The sequence below is a fragment of the Rattus norvegicus genome, chromosome 17 (assembly GCF_036323735.1).
Source record: "Rattus norvegicus strain BN/NHsdMcwi chromosome 17, GRCr8, whole genome shotgun sequence".
Taxonomy (NCBI): domain Eukaryota; kingdom Metazoa; phylum Chordata; class Mammalia; order Rodentia; family Muridae; genus Rattus; species Rattus norvegicus.
In genome coordinates, this window is record NC_086035.1 from 71,538,408 (window position 1) to 71,556,737 (window position 18,330).

Sequence of the window (18,330 nt, forward strand, 5' to 3'; positions counted from 1 at the left end):
AAAGAGATCTGATGCCCTCTTCTGGTGTATCTGAAGACAGCTACAGTGTACTTATATATAATAAATAAATAAATCTTTAAAAAAAAAAAAGAAAAAAGAAAGATTAGTCTACAGAGAATGCCTTGCAAACCATTCGAGAATGTAATTTTTCTGATAAGGGCAAATATCTTATTACAGAAAGAAAACTATTAGAAGATTGCTTCTTTTGCAATTAATAATGCCTTTATTGCTAAAAGTAAACTTTTTAAATGTAAAATTAATGACGGTTGACTCCTCACCACTTTTGTAATGTTTTATACCTATCATTATAAAGCTAAACGTCTCTATTTTGAACTCAGTTGGGTTTTGGGAAATGGTTTCTGAGAAATTGTGCTAGCAAACTATATTATATATACTTCAAATTCCTAAATTACATTTTAACTATTTGTAAGCACACTGTAGTCAAGACTCTGGTGTTCGGTTTTCCCATCTTTTCATAAATCTATTGAGTTGATTATTAATTTTCACTTAAGACATAAGAGTATGCAGGTTATTCTAAGAAGAACAAAAATTACATCTGTCCTTTTGTGTTTTATTCTGAAGCCAAAAAAGAAATTGCTTTACATCTTCAATCAGAAATGTCATTAGACGGTCAAAAAGATGGACTTAACCTACTAAGTACTTCTCAACCAGAAAGCATTGCAGTGATTCCTAAAGGGCCTCCCGAGAACTCCATCGTCAGCTGTGATTCCCAGGCCCTAAATATGTTAGCTGATCTGGCATTAAGCTCTGCTGCTTCTCCTATACCGTCTTGTGAGCTCAGGAGTTTTCCCTGCTTCTCTGAATTGCCTCAAAACAATGTTTTACTGACTAAAGAAAGTGCATTGCATGGTGCCTCTGACCATGAATATCATAAGGGAGTTAAAAGTCAAAAAGCTGTACAACTACCCAAACCGTACTCTGACGAGAAGATTAGTTCAGAGTCAAACTTAACTCATAGCCAAGAAGAAAACTTGGTGCCAAGTGCTCAGCCTCTCGCTGTGGCCCAGTCAGCACCCCATGAGGAAGCCCAGGAGTTTTCTGATGCCAGCCAGAACTCTGTTGTTGTGGAGCATTCGTACGCCTTGCTCCTTGCTGAGCAGTCAAAGAAACATCTGCATCCGCGGAAGCTACCAAGCCCTGGCTTTGTGAAGAATGGGGCCAAAGGCTCTGAGGCTGGAACACCCATCGGAAAGGTCATGCCATTTCGGCATCTACAGAGCGCCTCCCCTCTTCAAAAGCACTCTGAAGATTCATTGACCAAGCGTAAAAGTCCGTTTGTATCTTCGAGCCTTAGAGAGTTTTTTTGCTCTCATACTATTCTTAGTTGTGATGGCTCCTTTAAGATTACTTTCAAATGTGAAGGAGAATATGTTTTCAGCTTAGACAGCAAATACACCAGCAACCCACTAGAGAAAACTGTTGTGAGAGCATTACATGGGTAAGTACGAGGGATACAGGCTTTTGTTGACTTCTGTGATAAGATGTAAGACTAATAATGACTTTATAAAACCTTGGTAGTGTCAAGTGTGTGTTTCCTGAGAGTTGACAATGACAGATTTTTGCCATTGTTGTTGATCTCATGGAGAACTTTAAAGTAGATTTAACATTGTAAGTGGATTTTCATTTTCAGTGTTTACTAATTGAATAGAGTGAATTATTTTAAATGAATGAATGATTCGGTAAAGTCTTCCCTAAGAAGGCGGTGGTAGCACCTTAGAGGCAGAGAAGGACAGCCTCATCTACAGAGTAAGTTCCAGAACAGCCAGGGTGACAAGAGAAACCCTGTTGTGAGAAACAAAAGAGAAGATGGAACCACGGCAGCAGTAATAGACTTAGCAGACTGCATGGAGTCACGGCAGCAGTAATAGACTTAGCAGACTGCATGGAGTCACGGCAGCAGTAATAGACTTAGCAGACTGCATGGAGTCACGGCAGCAGTAATAGACTTAGTAGACTGCAGGTCTCTGGAGCTTTCGTTAACGGCTTTCGTAGTTATTGCCTCTTGGGACCTGGAATGAGTGTGTGCTTCTAGTCAGTGATTCTCAGTCTATTGTACATACAACTCCTTTAGAAGACTCATCGAGATGCAGATTGTGGTGCATCTGGGGTCTATATCTCTAACAAATTTCAAGATGTCAGTGGTAGACTAGTCTGGATAGTGGTTTTGACTATGGGTTTAATGGAGCTGTGTCCTGAGGGTTATTAATATATTACTAGGTTTAATGGAAGCTGTATCCTGAGGATTATTAATATATTATCAGGTTTATTGGAAGCTGTGTCCTGAGGGTTATTAATATATTACTAGGCTTTTGCAGTGACTTACCCGCCATAATAAATGGTAGCCATTATTGTTAACAAGAATTAACACTACAGAATGTCATTCAGCATTTGTGTATCACTTCATATTAACTATGACATTCCACATTACCAGATTTCTTTCCTTGCATGGGTTCACACAGGTAGTTGTTGACTAGCTAATTAACTCTGATTCCTGTATAACTGTAGCTTAACTCTGCAGTTCTCTTAACTCCAGTTCAGCCCACTTAAACTGTCTGCTGTCATTTTGCCTAAGGACAGAAATGTTTTGTATCTTTCCTTATAGTTTCATAATACTATTTAGAACTAAAATCTGAAAAGAGTAGTTTTTGCTACATTGCCCAGAGAATATTCTAGTCATCATACTTTTCCAACTATTATAAGGGACAAAAATGGAACTAGCCATTCTCATCCAAACTAAAGAGATAAGAATCTCAAGAGTCGCTAGAACCATTAGTACGTACCACAATAGACAGTCTGTCTCTAGAGTGCATTTGGGTGTTAGGAACAACAAATGCTAGGCCAAGAGTCAGGAGACTTGTTTGTTCTTCCATATAAGGTTTATGATTTGAAATAAGTCACTTAGTGTTCTTGATCCTTGATCCTCTTTAAAATGATTGGGTTATACTTGTTAAATTAACTCTTACTGTTTCATATTTATAATTTTTAAAATAAAAATGAGCGCAAAAATTACTGATAAAGGAACTTGTTTATGATAATTAACTAAAAGCAGCATTATTTTTTGCATTTTCTTTAACATCTCAGACCCTGGAACACTGATTTTCCTGAAAATATGGACGATGTGAAGCTTTTACTTCATATATGGGTAGCTCTGTTCTACAGCAAAAAGAACAAAGCCGTCGGGTCACCTCGAAAGGTAGTAGAACACAAAAATCCAGCAAAATATGTATGCATAAATAGGTCTTTAGAATCTTTGGATCACAGTGAAATTGAGGAGTTTTCCAATGTGGAAAGACCCTCTGTTGGAGGGTCTGTAGACCCTCTGTTGGAGACTAAGGAAACACACATTGGTCATGCCACCAATATGACCTTTCCTGGACCTAAACGCGTGCTTCCTTTCATTAATCCACCAACTACCAGAGACTTGGAACTCTGTGTACAGAATGACCAGAAAGAAGTATTTACAGGGGAGTGTCACCTGGATACTTCAGGAAGCCAGAATTTCATCTATTCTTGTAATACTGAGGTGAGATGTTATTTTAAATGCCGGTATTAATTTTTTTGATAATTTTTTATTTTATATGTAAAAACAAGGTATTATTTCAGGAAAAACAATCCAGCTGAGTAAAGTATTTTAATTTCCTAAACAATTTTTAAAAATTGTCCCTCTCATTGTCCACAGCTAGGTGTTATCTGCCATCTTAATTGGGTAAGAGAAAGGAATCCAGTATGTATGTAGGAACCCAGCTTGTCACTTATGAGTATTATAATTTGGGACAAAGTACTTACTCTGAACTTGTTTTAAAAGAAGTGACTAACTAGGGGGGATAGTTTAATGGATGAATTGCTTGTTTTGCAAACATGGACCTGAGTTTAAATCTGCAGCACCCATGTCTTAGGCATGGACCTGTGCATCTATAACCCCAGCACGAGGAGAATAGGCAGGGGGTAGAGACAGACTAAACCCTGGGGGTTAGTATCCCCAGAATATTCAGTGAGCTCCAAGCCAGGAAGAGAAAATACAAGGTGAATAAAGCCTGAAGAATGGCAACCACAGTTGACCTCTGACCTAACACACATGTACCACAGGGACACACACTTATGGTTTGCCCAGATGCTAAGGATCAAATGTTAGTAAGGACTTTGGGAAAGCAGACTAAACTTGACTATATTTGAATTCGTTTGGAAGGCCAATAATTGAATTCTACCATACAACCCCTTTAAAGAAAGTCATCCGTGGGTAATTACTCTTTAAGTATGGAAAGCGTACTTTGCTTTACTCCTTCCCTGCCAGCTAGGCCAAGTAATCCACATTTTATCTACCATAAATAAGGATGTGGTAACCAAACTTTGTAAAGCTCGTGGCCCAGGTTTAGTCTAGGATAACTTGACAGAGCCCGAACGGCACCTACAGAACTTGTTCTCACATTGGGTAGATTGTATCATGTATGAAGTCAGTGGGAGACTTGAAAAGTCAAGAATGAACCTTGGAAGGGGAGTATCCCAAGTGGCCGTCATTATTAGCAAAGTTAGCATATCTATAGCATTGTATACCACATAGTGTTCCAAGCCTTCACTCACAGAAACTCAGTTAATTCTGAAAGAAGGCAAGTAAAGTTAGAGCTGTTAGCTTGGGTTGAAGAGGTGGTTCAGTGGTTAAGAACACCTGCTGCTCTTCCACAGAACTCTTGGTGCGTGTACACATACACACACACGCGCGCGCGCGCGCGCACACACACACACACACACACACACACACACATGCACGCACACACGTGCGAGGTTAAATAGATAAGTGAATGAATGAATGAAGAGGTTGTTAGCTTACTAAACTGATGAAGAGACTGAGGCTAAGGAAATTGTCTAATGTTAAATTATAAATTCACCAAACCAAGATTCAGATCCAAACAATCTTGTTTCTGTGTCAGTATCTTTAGGTGTAATTATATGCACATCTGACAAATATTTTCTAAGTAATTTTTTTTCTGAAAATGAGGTTCAGAAATTTTGTCCGTTTTCAAGGATATAAATAAAATTTGATTAAGAGCAACTGTATGTTAGAGTAAGAAAATACTTAGGCAGATTTCAGTTATTAATATAAGTTCATATTAGTTTCTTATGAAGTGCCTTTTTGATAAGATGGAAATTGTTTTTTGTTGTTTTTACAGTTTTTCAGAGACATGTTTTTTCTATGTAGCCCTGGCTATCCAGGAACTCACTCTGTAGAACGGGCTAGCCTTAAATTCAGAGATGCCCCTGCTCCTGCCCCTGCCCCTGTTTTCCAAGTACTGGGATAAAGGTGCATGCCACCACTACCTGATTTGACCGAAGTAATTTCATGAGACAATTACCAGTCTTAATTTTAGGAGTGATTTTTAAAACATAAAATAGAATATAAAGAAGGCTAAGTAAGATGGCTTACCAGATTAACAATACTTATTATCTAAGTCCCACAACCTAATTATGACCCTGGAATCCTCTGTGGAAAGCAAACCAAATCTTTAGATGTTATCCTCTGACCTCCATACATGAGCCTTGACAAAAGGAATAATAATAATTTTATTGTTATTATTTAAAAAATAAAGTGTAAGTCAGTCATGGCCAAGCCTGTAATCCCAGTACTTGATGTGTAAAGACAGTAGGATCAGGAGTTCAAGACCAGACTCCCTGCATGTGATCCTATCTTGAAAAGGGGAGAGAGGAGGGTTAAGGGCTGAATATGTCCAAAATACATATGACATTCAAGAATAAAAATAGTATATATTTTTTAAAATTTAAATATTAAGTAAAATTATACTCAGAATGCTTGTGAAAAACATTCAGAACCTCTATACTAGCAAACTTACTAGTTGGTGAGAAAAATAAAATAATTAAAATGAGTAGTTTTTAATAATCTTTATAGTATATACTGGTTAAATGTTCAGAAAAATTAAGATTTTAGAACACTGCTCAGACTTTATTTGTGGACCGTCACTGTCTAAAAACCCCAAACTTGGGATAGATCAGTGTGCAAAGCTTAAGTATCATGTCAGCATTTAAGGGCTTTCATATCAGAGCATTCTGGGTTACAGGTGACAGGTGCTCCAGCTTGTGCTTCTGAGAGTTTGGGGGCAGGGGTAGCGCTCTCTTGGGTATTATGCCTGCACATACAAAGCTCATGACTGAGACATGGCCTTCCCTTGTTCCATAAGTGGACACATTGTGGTATAGAGAACACTTTAGGGTAAAAGATGCTAGAAGCCAATAGCGTGCTGTTTGTGGTTAGGTGTATACTTGGCCAACTTTTGAGCCTGGTTTTTTTTTTTTTTTTTTTTTTTTTTTTCCGGAGCTGGGGACCGAACCCAGGGCCTTGCGCTTCCTAGGCAAGCGCTCTACCACTGAGCTAAATCCCCAACCCCGCAACTTTTGAATAGATGTTATTTTAGAAATATTCTGTTATACCTGTAGTTAAATGCATATGTGTTAGTATATATTTAGATATACATGTAATAATATAATAAATATACCAAGATTGTCCAGCGTTTCACAAAGGAGGCATAGTTGCTTTAGGATTTTGGTTGGGTACTTGCAGATACGGTGTCATTGGGAGGACTGTAAGAATAGTCTCAGGTTTCTTGTCACCAAGACTTTTCTTTCCCATTCTTCTTTTAAAACTGACATCATAGTTCCTGATTACTCAGGTTGCTATTTCTTTGGTTGAGACAGAAAATGTTTTTATGATATTTAAAGCAGAAATCTTCACTCTCACCATATGCCTCTACACATGGCCGTCTGTGAGCATGGGACCCCGATACCGCCACCTGCGTTAAACGGTATCCATCTGTGGTTTTCATGGTCAGTTAAGATCATGTGGAGACTTACCAAGAGAACTTCCTTATGAGTTCATCATAATTGTTCTGAGACGTCCTGCTGATAATCTAAGTTCCATTTAATACTGTTTAACTCAGGGTTGGGGATTTAGCTCAGTGGTAGAGCGCTTGAGGCCCTGGGTTCGGTCCCCAGCTCCGAAAAAAAGAAAAAAAAAATACTGTTTAACTCAATCCTTTTATCATATGAAGTCAGTCATATTGATGTGTAGAATAAAAGGTAGTGAAGCGAAAAGTAATTTTCTCCAGCTTTAATCAAAGATACTTAAGAATTGAGGAGGAACCCTTACCCTTACTTATAAAATCAGTTATTCAGAGTACATGGGTTAGTAATTATTTACTCTCTTGTGGGAAAGTTCCAGATGTCAAGTGTTTGTATACTGTAGTTGAAAATTACTGTTTAAGAAGTAAAGATTAGTTTGGGCTTTAAATGTTATCTTTTCGCTAACAGCAAATTTAAAAAACTACTTCTTTTCTAATGCTCTGTTTCTTAAAAGACAGATGGGAAATAGAAATTTGGGAATAGGGACTGGAGAAATGGCTCAGTGGTTAAAGGTACTGACTGCTCTTCCAGAGATCCTGAGTTCAAATCCCAGCAACTACATGGTGGCCCACAACCATCTGTAATGCATACAATTTCCTCTTCTGATGTGTCTAAAGACAGCTACACTGTACTCATATACATAAAATTAATAAATATATCTTTTAAAAAAATAACGAAAGAAATGTGGGAATAGGTAGTGCGAGTGTGCATGTTTATATATTAAGAAAGGACCTTGCATACCAGGTTGGCCTCCAGACTCATAGAGATCTTCTCTGCCTGCCTGCCCGCCTCTGCCTTTCAAGTGTTAAAGGCACACACCACTACACCTGGCACATTTAAGACTTGGTTGGCTGGTTTAATAAAGTACAGAATTCTGGTCTCTGATGTTTGTTTGCTTTTTCTTTTGTCTTTTTTTTTTTGTTGTTGTTGTTTTTTTTTTTTGTTTTTTTTTTTTTTTTTTGGTTCTTTTTTTCGGAGCTGGGGACCGAACCCAGGGCCTTGCGCTTCCTAGGTAAGTGCTCTACCACTGAGCTAAATCCCCAGCCCCTTCTTTTGTTTTTTTAAATGCGTGTTTGTTTCTTTGTTTGAAACATACTTTACTTTATAGCCAGGTACCTTGAACTCAATATTTTTCTGATTCCGCCCTCTGAATGCTGGAATTACAGGGATATGCCAATACCCCACAAGCTGGAGTATAGCTTAAGTGGTAGAGTGCTCACTTAATGTATACAAGGGTGCGCCACAAAAAAGGGGCCGACACATCCCTAATGGTACGGGTTTGTTTATCTCTACCCTATGATAATTTCTTACATATTAAGACTCAAAAAACAAAACCCTTGCCGTTTTTATATATGTAATTTTTCTTATCTGTTTAACTCTGTTGTTGTTGTTGTTATTGTTGTTGTTGTTGAACTCTTTTTTTAAAAAAAAATCTTTTGTCATTTCAGGTAACTGGAGGTAAAGCCAAACAAGAATTATCAAATAAACTAGAGACTTCTAATGTTGTGCTTTCGGGTGTTGTAAGTGCCCAAAGTAATGGAACTTGTATTCCCAGTGAAGATAAAGCCTGTCAGAGCACAAAGGTGGTTTCTTGCCGTGACACTGTCACACAAGCCACCTTGACCACAGCTTACGATGGGGCCAGCAGTGAGTCGATGCGTCAGAAGTCTGTGTTCCACAACCTTGAGAACAAAGTTGATACTTTTCACCCATCACTGCTGATCAAAACAGGTGCTGTACAGGATGTTATCCAGCATAGCAGCCTCATAAATAACGAATGTCAGCCCTCTGTGGAAAGGAGGGATGATAGTGTGGAATGTATGATGGTTAATCTTGAGCCAGTTACTCTTGCTTTTGAAAAAAGTGCCAGTGTACCAGTACATACAGAAGTAAATACAGCCGACAAACCTACAGGCTTTAATACCGAGCTGGTTAAACAAGTACCCCCTGCCTTGAGTATTCAGTCTCCTGTGTCTGCATTGGAAAAGGTAGAAACACAGAGCCCTAGGGATGTTTCGTCTCTTGCCATGTCAGAATATAAAGATAGCACGTGCCTTTCTGCCTCTTCAGTAAACGAGGAAACACCTCCTGAAAGCCTGTGTCTATTACAGAAAGAGATTCCTCTGACATCACCAGCTGATAAAGGATTGATAATGGAGGCACTCTCACTAGTTAAGAGTTCTAGTTATTCATTAGCCAGTGATAAAACAAAGTGCCCACAAGATGTGTCTCTACAGACTCAGAATGGCCTGAGCATGTCTTCAGGTGAGGTTCTAGAACCATCGCAAGTTAAAGTAGTTTCATCAACCTCTGTTACCTTGAGGGCACAGCAGTCGCCTAACTGTATTTCAGTGACGAGTGATGTAGCAGGTGGCTCTTCAGAAATAATGAACAGTGACAACAGTAGTCTAAACCAAAAAAAGGTTTTACAAATATTTAATTCAGTATTTCCCAAAGAAACTGATCTGTCACTGAATAGGGAAGAGGTTAGCATGGAGTTGTCAGGGGAAGATGCTGATATTGATCTAACTCTAACAATATCACCGCCTACAAGCCCCAGTGAGGAAATAGCAGCTGGTGAAATCGAACAGTTGCAGAGGGCCACAGGATCAAATGTAGGACAACAGAGTAGACCTGAAGAAATGGTTGAACCAGAACAACAGGGGAGCCACATAAAAAACAGAGAAATAAGTTCAGCTGGCTGCATCTCAGTGTATCCTGTGGAATCCAAAGAAATGTCAAAAAATTACACCCCAGAGGTTGCAGAGAAAGTTAATGTCACCTCGGACTTTCCTTTTGGCCCTCTAATAGAAGTGTCACCAGCCTCAAGTCCTGACCCCATAGTACAAACTGGAGACAGACAGTCATCTCCATGTTGTTTAAAACTGCAAGACTCACAGTCTGAGAAAACTAACACATTTTCCCAGATTAAGTCAGGAGATTTAACTATACCAGAAAAAGAAAGTAGTCTTGTTGGTCCTAAGAGTCCAAAGGAACAAGATAAGTTAGCTCAAACACAAGTGCAGCTCTCAGCTGAAATGCCACAGATACTAACTAATGCAGAAATAGAGGGCAGAGATGCTGTGCCTGGGAAGGTAACCGAGGTCACGGTCCCCAGTGAGCATGAGAATTTATCTTTCTCAGAAAAGGTACAGTGCTATGATACAGAGTTAAATAAGCCTACCTCACCTGCCAAATATGGAGGTAATTTTAAGCCTCTTGAGAAACCTGTAAAATCAGGAAATTCACTGGAGGCAGATTGTATGGAGAACAGAAATATGGACATGAAATCCCTTGCCTTGGAGTCCAGTGTATCCTCATGTAGTCCTAGAAAAGTTGAAAATAAACCTTTGTCTGACACATTGGTTTCTGTTACCATAAATGGAATAGTGAATATGTCATTAAAACAGACTAGTTCTCAGAACATTAAGAAAAATGTTTGTGACAGTGATATAAAAGCAGAGGCTGATAGTAATATGCAGGCTGGGGCAGTGAACTCTGCCTCCATTGACAAAACTGACATTCAGGCATACTTTCATCCAGAGGACTCCGAGTTTGCGTCTTCCTCTGAGTGTGCTCAGTGCACCGACTACACAAATCCAGTAAGTGCAGAGCCAGGGTTTCAAACACAGGAAATACCTGTAGTCAGAATGGCCAGCTTACTTAAGAATATTGGAACAGAGTTACATGAAGAAAGGATGGACCTCAGTGCTGTTGCCCTTCAGTCCAACCCCATGTCTGCAAAAGATGAACAAAAAATAATTCATCTGCCGCAGGACACAAAGTGTGAAGTAACAGAGCTCTTGAATGGTGATTTCTCCCAAAATGCTCATTCTTGCCAAAATATAGTAGACTTCAGTAAAAGTGAAGAGCCTTCTGCTTCCTTTGTCCCAACATTAGCTGACTCTGTTTGTGGCAACTACAAAGAACATAGTGACCCTAGCATGGGGCATGAAACCAAGGCAGATGCTGCAACACTGAGCAGGGATACAGAGATAAGTGCAAGTGCTTCCGTGTGCCATGGACCACATTCTGGAGACTCTGTTCAGGATTCTCTAGATTGTAAAAACTGCAAATTCGATACGGAGAATTTGAGAGGTAATCATGCAAGCCAAAAAAATGCTGTAAAAGATAGCTGTGACTCTTTTACAAGCTTAAACAACAGTGATGACACCTGGACCTGCTCTAGCAAAATTTCAGCGCTTGAGACACACATCTCACCCAGAAACCAGGAAACAGAACCATGTCCTGTCTCGCCAAATACTAAGTGTATGCCACGCTATATCCAGATCCCAGATTCCCACGGTATCCCCAAGACTTATGCTAACTTTACTATAACAAAAGAGTTCAAAGATACCACAAGAAGGTTGCATAGCCTGAAGAGGCATCGGAATTTGAGTGCAAACTGTGACCTTCTAAGTTCCTGGACTAGCACCTGGCATGTAGCAGATGACCTTACTCAGAATACATTAGACCTAGAGTACTTGCGTTTTGACCATAAGCTAAAACAAATAATAAAGAAGGGAGATTCTCAGCAATCTTCCCCTTCCAACAACATCTTCCCTAAGGAATCACGCATGCAATTCTCAGTTGGAACACTCCCTTCCACACAAACACCTGAGGCCTCGGGTCTGCATCTTCCACCCAAGAACAGAAGCCCCATTTTGGTGACAGTTGTACACTCAGACACCAGGCAGCAGAATCATCATCACAGAAGAAGCTACTCACACAGCAGTCTGGACAGTGCTGCTGCTTTTTGGAAGGAAAAATGTAGCCAAAGTAGAAATCTTAAAAATTCTGAAAGAAGTCAGACTGTTCCATTCCACCTCAATAAACTGAAATACAACAGTACTTTTAAAGAATCTAGAAATGATATTTCACTTATTCTAAATGAATATGCTGAATTTAATAAGGTAATGATGAATAGCAACCAAATTGTTTCCCAAGAAAAAGAGTTAAATGCAGCTTCTGCAGAAGCTGTGTCCCAGGAGACATACCAGCCAAGACAGTCGGTATCCTACAGAGATGTGATTACAGACTTGTGTGCCACTCTGCATGTCAAACTAAAAGGAGTTATGAGAGAGGCTTGTAAGAGCCCTTTCTGGTTCTACCTCGTTGAAACAGAAGATAAGTCATTCTTTTTAAGAACAAAGGTAAAGTACTAGCTTACTCTACGTTATCTTCTAATTTTAGTTTATTTTAGAAGTAATAAACTTGGAAGTTTGGGCTTAAGAAATGGTGTGGGATATGATATTTAGTTTTTAATTTCTGTTCTTATTCTGCATACTACATGGCAGGTGTTGTCAATAACCCAAACGGAACAGAAGTTCCAACAGAGCAAAAGTAAAAAGGCTAATGGTGAATCAAGACAAAGGCCAGACTTTCACCGTGGTTACATTAGTTTTCAGTGATCACTTTTTACTTTACCATTCAATTGTTTAAAAGAAAAATTATATTCCAGTACTGTGGTGATGGCATAGTAAAATGTGGGCCATACAAGCATCTAAAGGCCTGATCACAGTGGTCATACAAAAGCTGTGTCCATGGCCTGTAATGCAAACACTTGTTAATCCTTGGGACTCGCTTGGCCGGCCATTCTAGCTAGATAGATTAGCTCTAGGTTTGGTGGCCAACCCTATATCAAAATGGTGGAGATCAATAGAAGACACCAGAAGATCAAATTTGGCACCCACATTTATTTATACACAGAACTCACACACCAAATGTCTTTCTCTGGTGTGTACACTGGAGGAAAGTAGGTAATGACTTCTGAAATGAAGGCATATCTACATGGTAACATTTTATGAAGAGTAATCTTTGTACTAATTCAGATGCATCGTACACAAAAGGCTTAGTAAGGCAGAGAAAAACATAGGATGGCAAAAGACACAAGGTTTGAGACAGAGGGATAGAAGGGACAAGAACCCAGCCTGCAAGGGTGACAGAGGCTGATCAGCACCACTGGACATAGTTTACCGTCAAGAGATGAGTTTGGGGGTTGGGGATTTAGCTCAGTGGTAGAGCGCCCCTGGGTTCGGTCCCCAGCTCCAGAAAAAAAATAAAAATAAAAAAAAAAAAAGGAAGAGATGAGTTTGGAGACATGAGAGAGCCATGCAAGGAAAGATATTAGCGGGGATCAGACAGATGGCCCAGCTGTTAACAATACTTAGCTGTTCTTGCAGAAGACCTGAAGTTGGTACCCAGCACCAACACAGTGGCTCATAACTGTCCATGGCATCCTTTTGTTTCTGTGGTGAATGATGACAGTATTTCACCATGAGGCCACTGTTTATAATGAAGAGTAACATGTTTGTAAGGTACAATTTTTAAGTAAGGAAGTAAACACATCCTAAATTAGCTTGAAAATAATAAGCCTGGCTACAGCGAGAGATCCTAGCTCACAGAAAAGAGTGTTGTGAGCTGTTTCTTAGTGGTGGGGTACAGGAATGTTTGTAAGATAGGATCTGTGAGCAGTGGCAGTGCAGTCAGTAGACGATTAAAGGACCTTGGTCAGAAGTTCTGCTGTCCCTTTGGAGTGATAATAAAACAGCCAAACATTTACCTGTTTGCAGATCCAAGGCAGACAAAGTAATACATTTCAATAAATGTTCAGACTGCATGTGGAGTGTAATTGGGGTGTCCAGGGCAAGCTGTAATCCTTCATGCAGAAGCATTACATAAGAGGCACAAAGGAGGGTGTGGTTGAAGTTCTTTCACATTGCACAGTCAGTCTTCCCAAGTAGGCTGCACAAGGAGCCTCTGAGGTAAAGTGCTAACCTGTCAGAGCATATACTTACCTATAAATGTGTACTCTAAAGTGAGTTGCCCTTTTATTCAGATATGGACAGCCAAGGAACAATTAGCTCTTCAAATTGGTTCTCATTGGTAATAAAGGAATGGGCTGGTATTTTGCTAAGATTCTGGCTATAAAAACAGCATTAAATAAAAACATACCAAACCTGCCCAGTCTCACTCTTGAACTTCATATATGTGTATTATTTTGGAATTTTTTTCTTTAAGCAGCCTTTGCTATTTTATAAACTGCTTTATCATTAAAATAAACTTCTTGCTTGGGCTGTTAGAATGGCTCAGTAAGAGGGACCAGACAGCACGCCTGACAGCCTGAGTTTGAGCCCTTAGGACCTATGTGGTAGGAGAAAACCAAATCCTGAAAGTTACCACCGGACCTCCACATGTAGTCAGTCCATGGCATGTGTGTATGAATCCTTACATACATACACAAAAACACATATTAATCATTTTTAAGCTAAAAACAAATCCAGTTCATAATTATGTGTTTATTTAGTAGGAAGAACAGTAGCTACTTACATTGCCTTAGAAATAGGATTTTGCTTTTTTTTTAGCATATTGTTAAATAGTTTTGCTTGTTTCATATTGAGATGTGTTGCTGAGTAGTCTCCCAAGTGCCAAGAATGTACGCTCTAGCATGCCCAGGCAGTGGCTTGATTTAAATAAAATCCAAAAATAGTGGTACCAGAGCATGATGGCATATAGCTTTGATCCCAGCACTTGGGAGGCAGAGACACCTGGATCTCTGAATTTGAGGCCAGCCTGATCTACATACTTCATTCCAGGACAGCCCAGGTTATATATACAGAGAGATTTTTTTATTTGTCTCCAAAAATCAAAAAGTTCTGTACAAGTATCCTTTTCAAGTAACAGTTGTTTGTAAATCTTTCAGAGCATTCTAAAGAAAGGAGGCCATACAGAAGTTGAACTTCTGGATTTCTGTCAAGCTTTTCACAGAGAAAATGAGACACTATTAGTTATTATCAAAAATGAAGACATGATAGCACATTTACATCAAGTAAGTTTGTAATCTTTTTAAAGATTTTTTAACATTTATTTATTATGTATACGTCATACAGCTTTCTGCCTGCATGTATGCCTGCAGGCCAGAAGAGGGCACCAGACCTGATTATAGATGGTTGTGAGTCACCATGTGGTTACTGGGAATTGAACTCAGGATCTCTGGAAGAGCAGACAGTGCTCTTAACCTCTGAGCCATCTCTCCAGCCCAAGTTTGTAATCTCATAATAAAAAATGTGTTCTAGTATTGTGAGTCATTGTTATTCAGTGAAGGGTATAGCTGGCATTTCCATTGATTCGTTGGTGGGAGGATACTGTGTGAGTACAGTGTGGTATACTGTACAGTCACCAGGTTCTGTGGGGCAGGTTGATAAAGTGTGTCAACTGACGAAGAACTATGAGAAGATGTACTCGGTGTGTCACTGTAAGGAAATCATGCTTTAAAAGGACTTATGTCATATTTACCTGCTAGTTGACAAATAATTGCTTGTCCCAAGAAGCAGTTTGTGGACACTGGATAGATGCATGTTCCTATTGCCAGTAGGCAGGGACATGAGCTGATTATAAGTCCCCTGAACTTCAGACATGTTCTTTTTTTGTGAACTATTTCCAGAGTCCTCTTTTTCATTAATTTTGGTGGACTAATGGCCACTCATGAGAAGTTGAGAACTACTCTTCATGTGTCTCAAAGTTGTCAGTCTTGGCTGAAGATATTTTATTCTCCTATTCATGGTCCCTGAAACCCATGGGGATGTTAAATGTTGCCTGCATGTGCCTTTTCTCATGGAAGCCCTTTATGTCTTAACAGATTCCTTCTCTACTGAAGCTAAAGCACTTCCCCAGTGTCATCTTTGCTGGAGTGGACAGCCCTGAAGACATTCTGAATGACACCTACCAAGAGCTGTTTCGGTCAGGCGGCTTTGTGGTATCAGATGATCATGTACTAGAAAGTTTATCTTTAGGTTGGTCTTTAACTTTGAAATTGAATTAGGTTGGTTTCTTATTTCCCAGTGACACAAATAGTTTCATCACAAAGAAATCACTATATATTGAGGGCTTAATGTGTGCCAATGGCTGCACTACATGCTTTTAATATAGTGATTCAGTTGATGGACATTTATGTTAATTCTAGTTCCTAGCTACTGTGAACAGAGCCCAATAATCAGGCATGCACAAGCCGGATACCAAAGCCTTTTGTATATAACTCAGGCACATTATAGCTGCTTCATTTGGGAACTATATTTCTAGAGTTTCAGAGAAATTTAGACCAATTATTAAATTGTCTGCTCAGATTCCAGTTCTTCCCTCAGTGAATGAGAGATGCCTTTCCTCCCATATATGATGGCTACCATTCTGTGCTGCAACAAATCTTAAAAAGTGGTGGCGATCTGTTTCCTAATGGCTGCATGCATTGATCATACTATTAAGATGCCCTTTCCCATTATAGCCTGACCAGACAGAACTAGTTTGTAGCATCCCTGAGGTTGCCCAGCCATGTAAGGTAGATACAAGGGTCTAGTTGTTCTTAAGTGGCAGTGGCCTTACAACCGAGACTAAGACACACCTTTTCTTGCTGAACCTACTCTACAGTTCAACTGAAGGAGGTGCTCAAAACCCTAGAAAAACTAAATGAAAACAGCAGGTGGAAGTGGCTGCTTCACTACAGAGAGAACAAAAAGCTCAAGGAAGATGTCAGGTAAGTATGTGTGAAGAAGGGTGCAGAAACCTGAGTTCCAGTGTTTGATATGCCTTAGTGTAACTCAGGCACCACAGCCACAAACAGTGTTAGAAAGGGTAGCACGTTCCTAACATTTCTGTCTGCTGGAAAGCTCTAGGATTTGGCTTTTCTATCAGGGCATTCAGTGAAAAGTATTTACAGCCACATTTTGAGTCAGGATTTAAAACGCCCACAGTTCAGTGAGGCTCTCTCTGCTGCCATACACTACAGAAATACAGTGAGCAAACTTGCTGATAGTGCTTTTTTTTTGGATACTTATTCATATATTGCGTTGTCAGGGGTTAGCAGATTTAGCAGAAGTCTCTCTAATCTAAAGCAGTGCTCTGTCTTGGTGTGTGCGTGTTTGTGTAGGTTGCTGACTCCTGCATGGAGCTTGGCAGGCTCAGCAGGTGTCTTCTGTTTGTGTCTACTGTCCAACTTATGTTTGAAGAGGTCACATTAAACATGTAACTCGCCTGTTAGTTGGCATTGAGCCTGTCCTCACCCCCGTAGGGTTGGAGTTACAGATGTGCACTATGACACGTGGATTTTTCTGTGGCTGCTGGGGATCCATGCTCAGGGGATCCAGCAGGTTCTTTGCTGACTCCGCACATATCCCTAGCACCAACAGTGATTTTTTTTTTTTTAAAGAAAATTAATTTTGACTATTTTGCTCAAGAGATGTAGAGCTATTAAAGTTTCTACGCATTCAAAGTGTGACTCTTGAGTTTTCTGGGAACAGAAAGATAGGAAGGGAGCTTAAGTTCAGTAGATTGAAGGAGGATAAAATGGACAAGGCATTGTTTTAAAAGTTTCTTACACTGCACACCAGTTTACACAGTGGAACACAGTAATTCCCAGAGAACAAACATGACCGTATGTAAAGTCCTAGTTAATTTTAAAGCTAAACATCCATTCCAGACTTTGAGCACTAAACTATTGAATACTTTCAACACTGCTTTCTTCAGACCTTAGGGACACATATAACAGGAATTGTATGAGTGCATGAGACCTAGCAGAACAGGCTAGCGAGATTGCTCAGCACATTACAGCACTCACTGTTCCGTCAGGAGTTTGGATGTTCGCATCTGTGTTGGGTGACTCACAATCACCTGCAACTCCAGCTCCAAGGGATCCAGTGGCCTGTTCTGGCCTCCGTGGGAACTTGTACATCCATGCGCACATACGATACACTAATACTGACATGGAGATGCACACAGACACATGCATTTCAGGTTCTTCCTTGGTGCAGGAACTAGCAAAGAGGGAAAACAGGTTCACTAACAAGGTAGGGAGCTTGAACAATGCAAAGCAGACTGGAGGGCGTGGCTGGAAACTCACAGGATCTTGCTAACGAGCCTTTTCATACATTGTCTGTATGTGGGTGTTTTGCCTACATGCCTGTACCACCCAGAAGCCAGGAGGAGGGCATCGGATCCCCAGGGAGAGTTGTGAGACACCATATGGGCGCTGGGTATCAAACCTGGACCCTTAGGAAGAACAGCTGTGCTCTCAACAACAAAGCCATCTCTCCATCCCCAGATAAGCAGTATATGTTTAGAAGAAAGCTTAGCATGGTCCATGATTTTGTAGTAAAAGTATCAGGTACACGTCTACAGAAAGGTAAATTTAAAGAACTAAAAACATTTTCCTCTAGGAGGAAATAAAAAAGGTTAAAGACTTCATGGAGGTAAAAAATTAAGAAAATTCTGGCTGCTGCTTAGTTTCACTGAGATTGGTGATCTGACCACAAACAAGACTTAAGTGTGGACCTATTGCTAATAGGCATGGCAGCACAGTGTGATCTCAGCGCTGTGGGCAAAGCAGGGAAACCTCAAACTGAAGGCCAACCTGAA

At 39.9% G+C, this 18,330-nt stretch overlaps 1 protein-coding gene across 7 annotated transcripts in view; it reads left to right on the forward strand.

Moving 5' to 3' along the window:
• Tasor2 (transcription activation suppressor family member 2) overlaps window positions 1-18,330 on the forward strand; it is a 55,223-nt gene that overhangs the window by 33,752 nt on the left and 3,141 nt on the right. For 3 of the 7 annotated variants that reach the window (XM_006254223.5, XM_039096361.2, XM_006254224.5), the window contains exons 12-17: window positions 583-1,459; window positions 3,103-3,214; window positions 8,376-12,080; window positions 14,630-14,755; window positions 15,566-15,719; window positions 16,348-16,453. In XM_006254223.5, coding sequence (XP_006254285.1) covers window positions 583-1,459; window positions 3,103-3,214; window positions 8,376-12,080; window positions 14,630-14,755; window positions 15,566-15,719; window positions 16,348-16,453 — 5,080 coding nt within the window. 7 annotated transcript variants of the gene reach the window in all.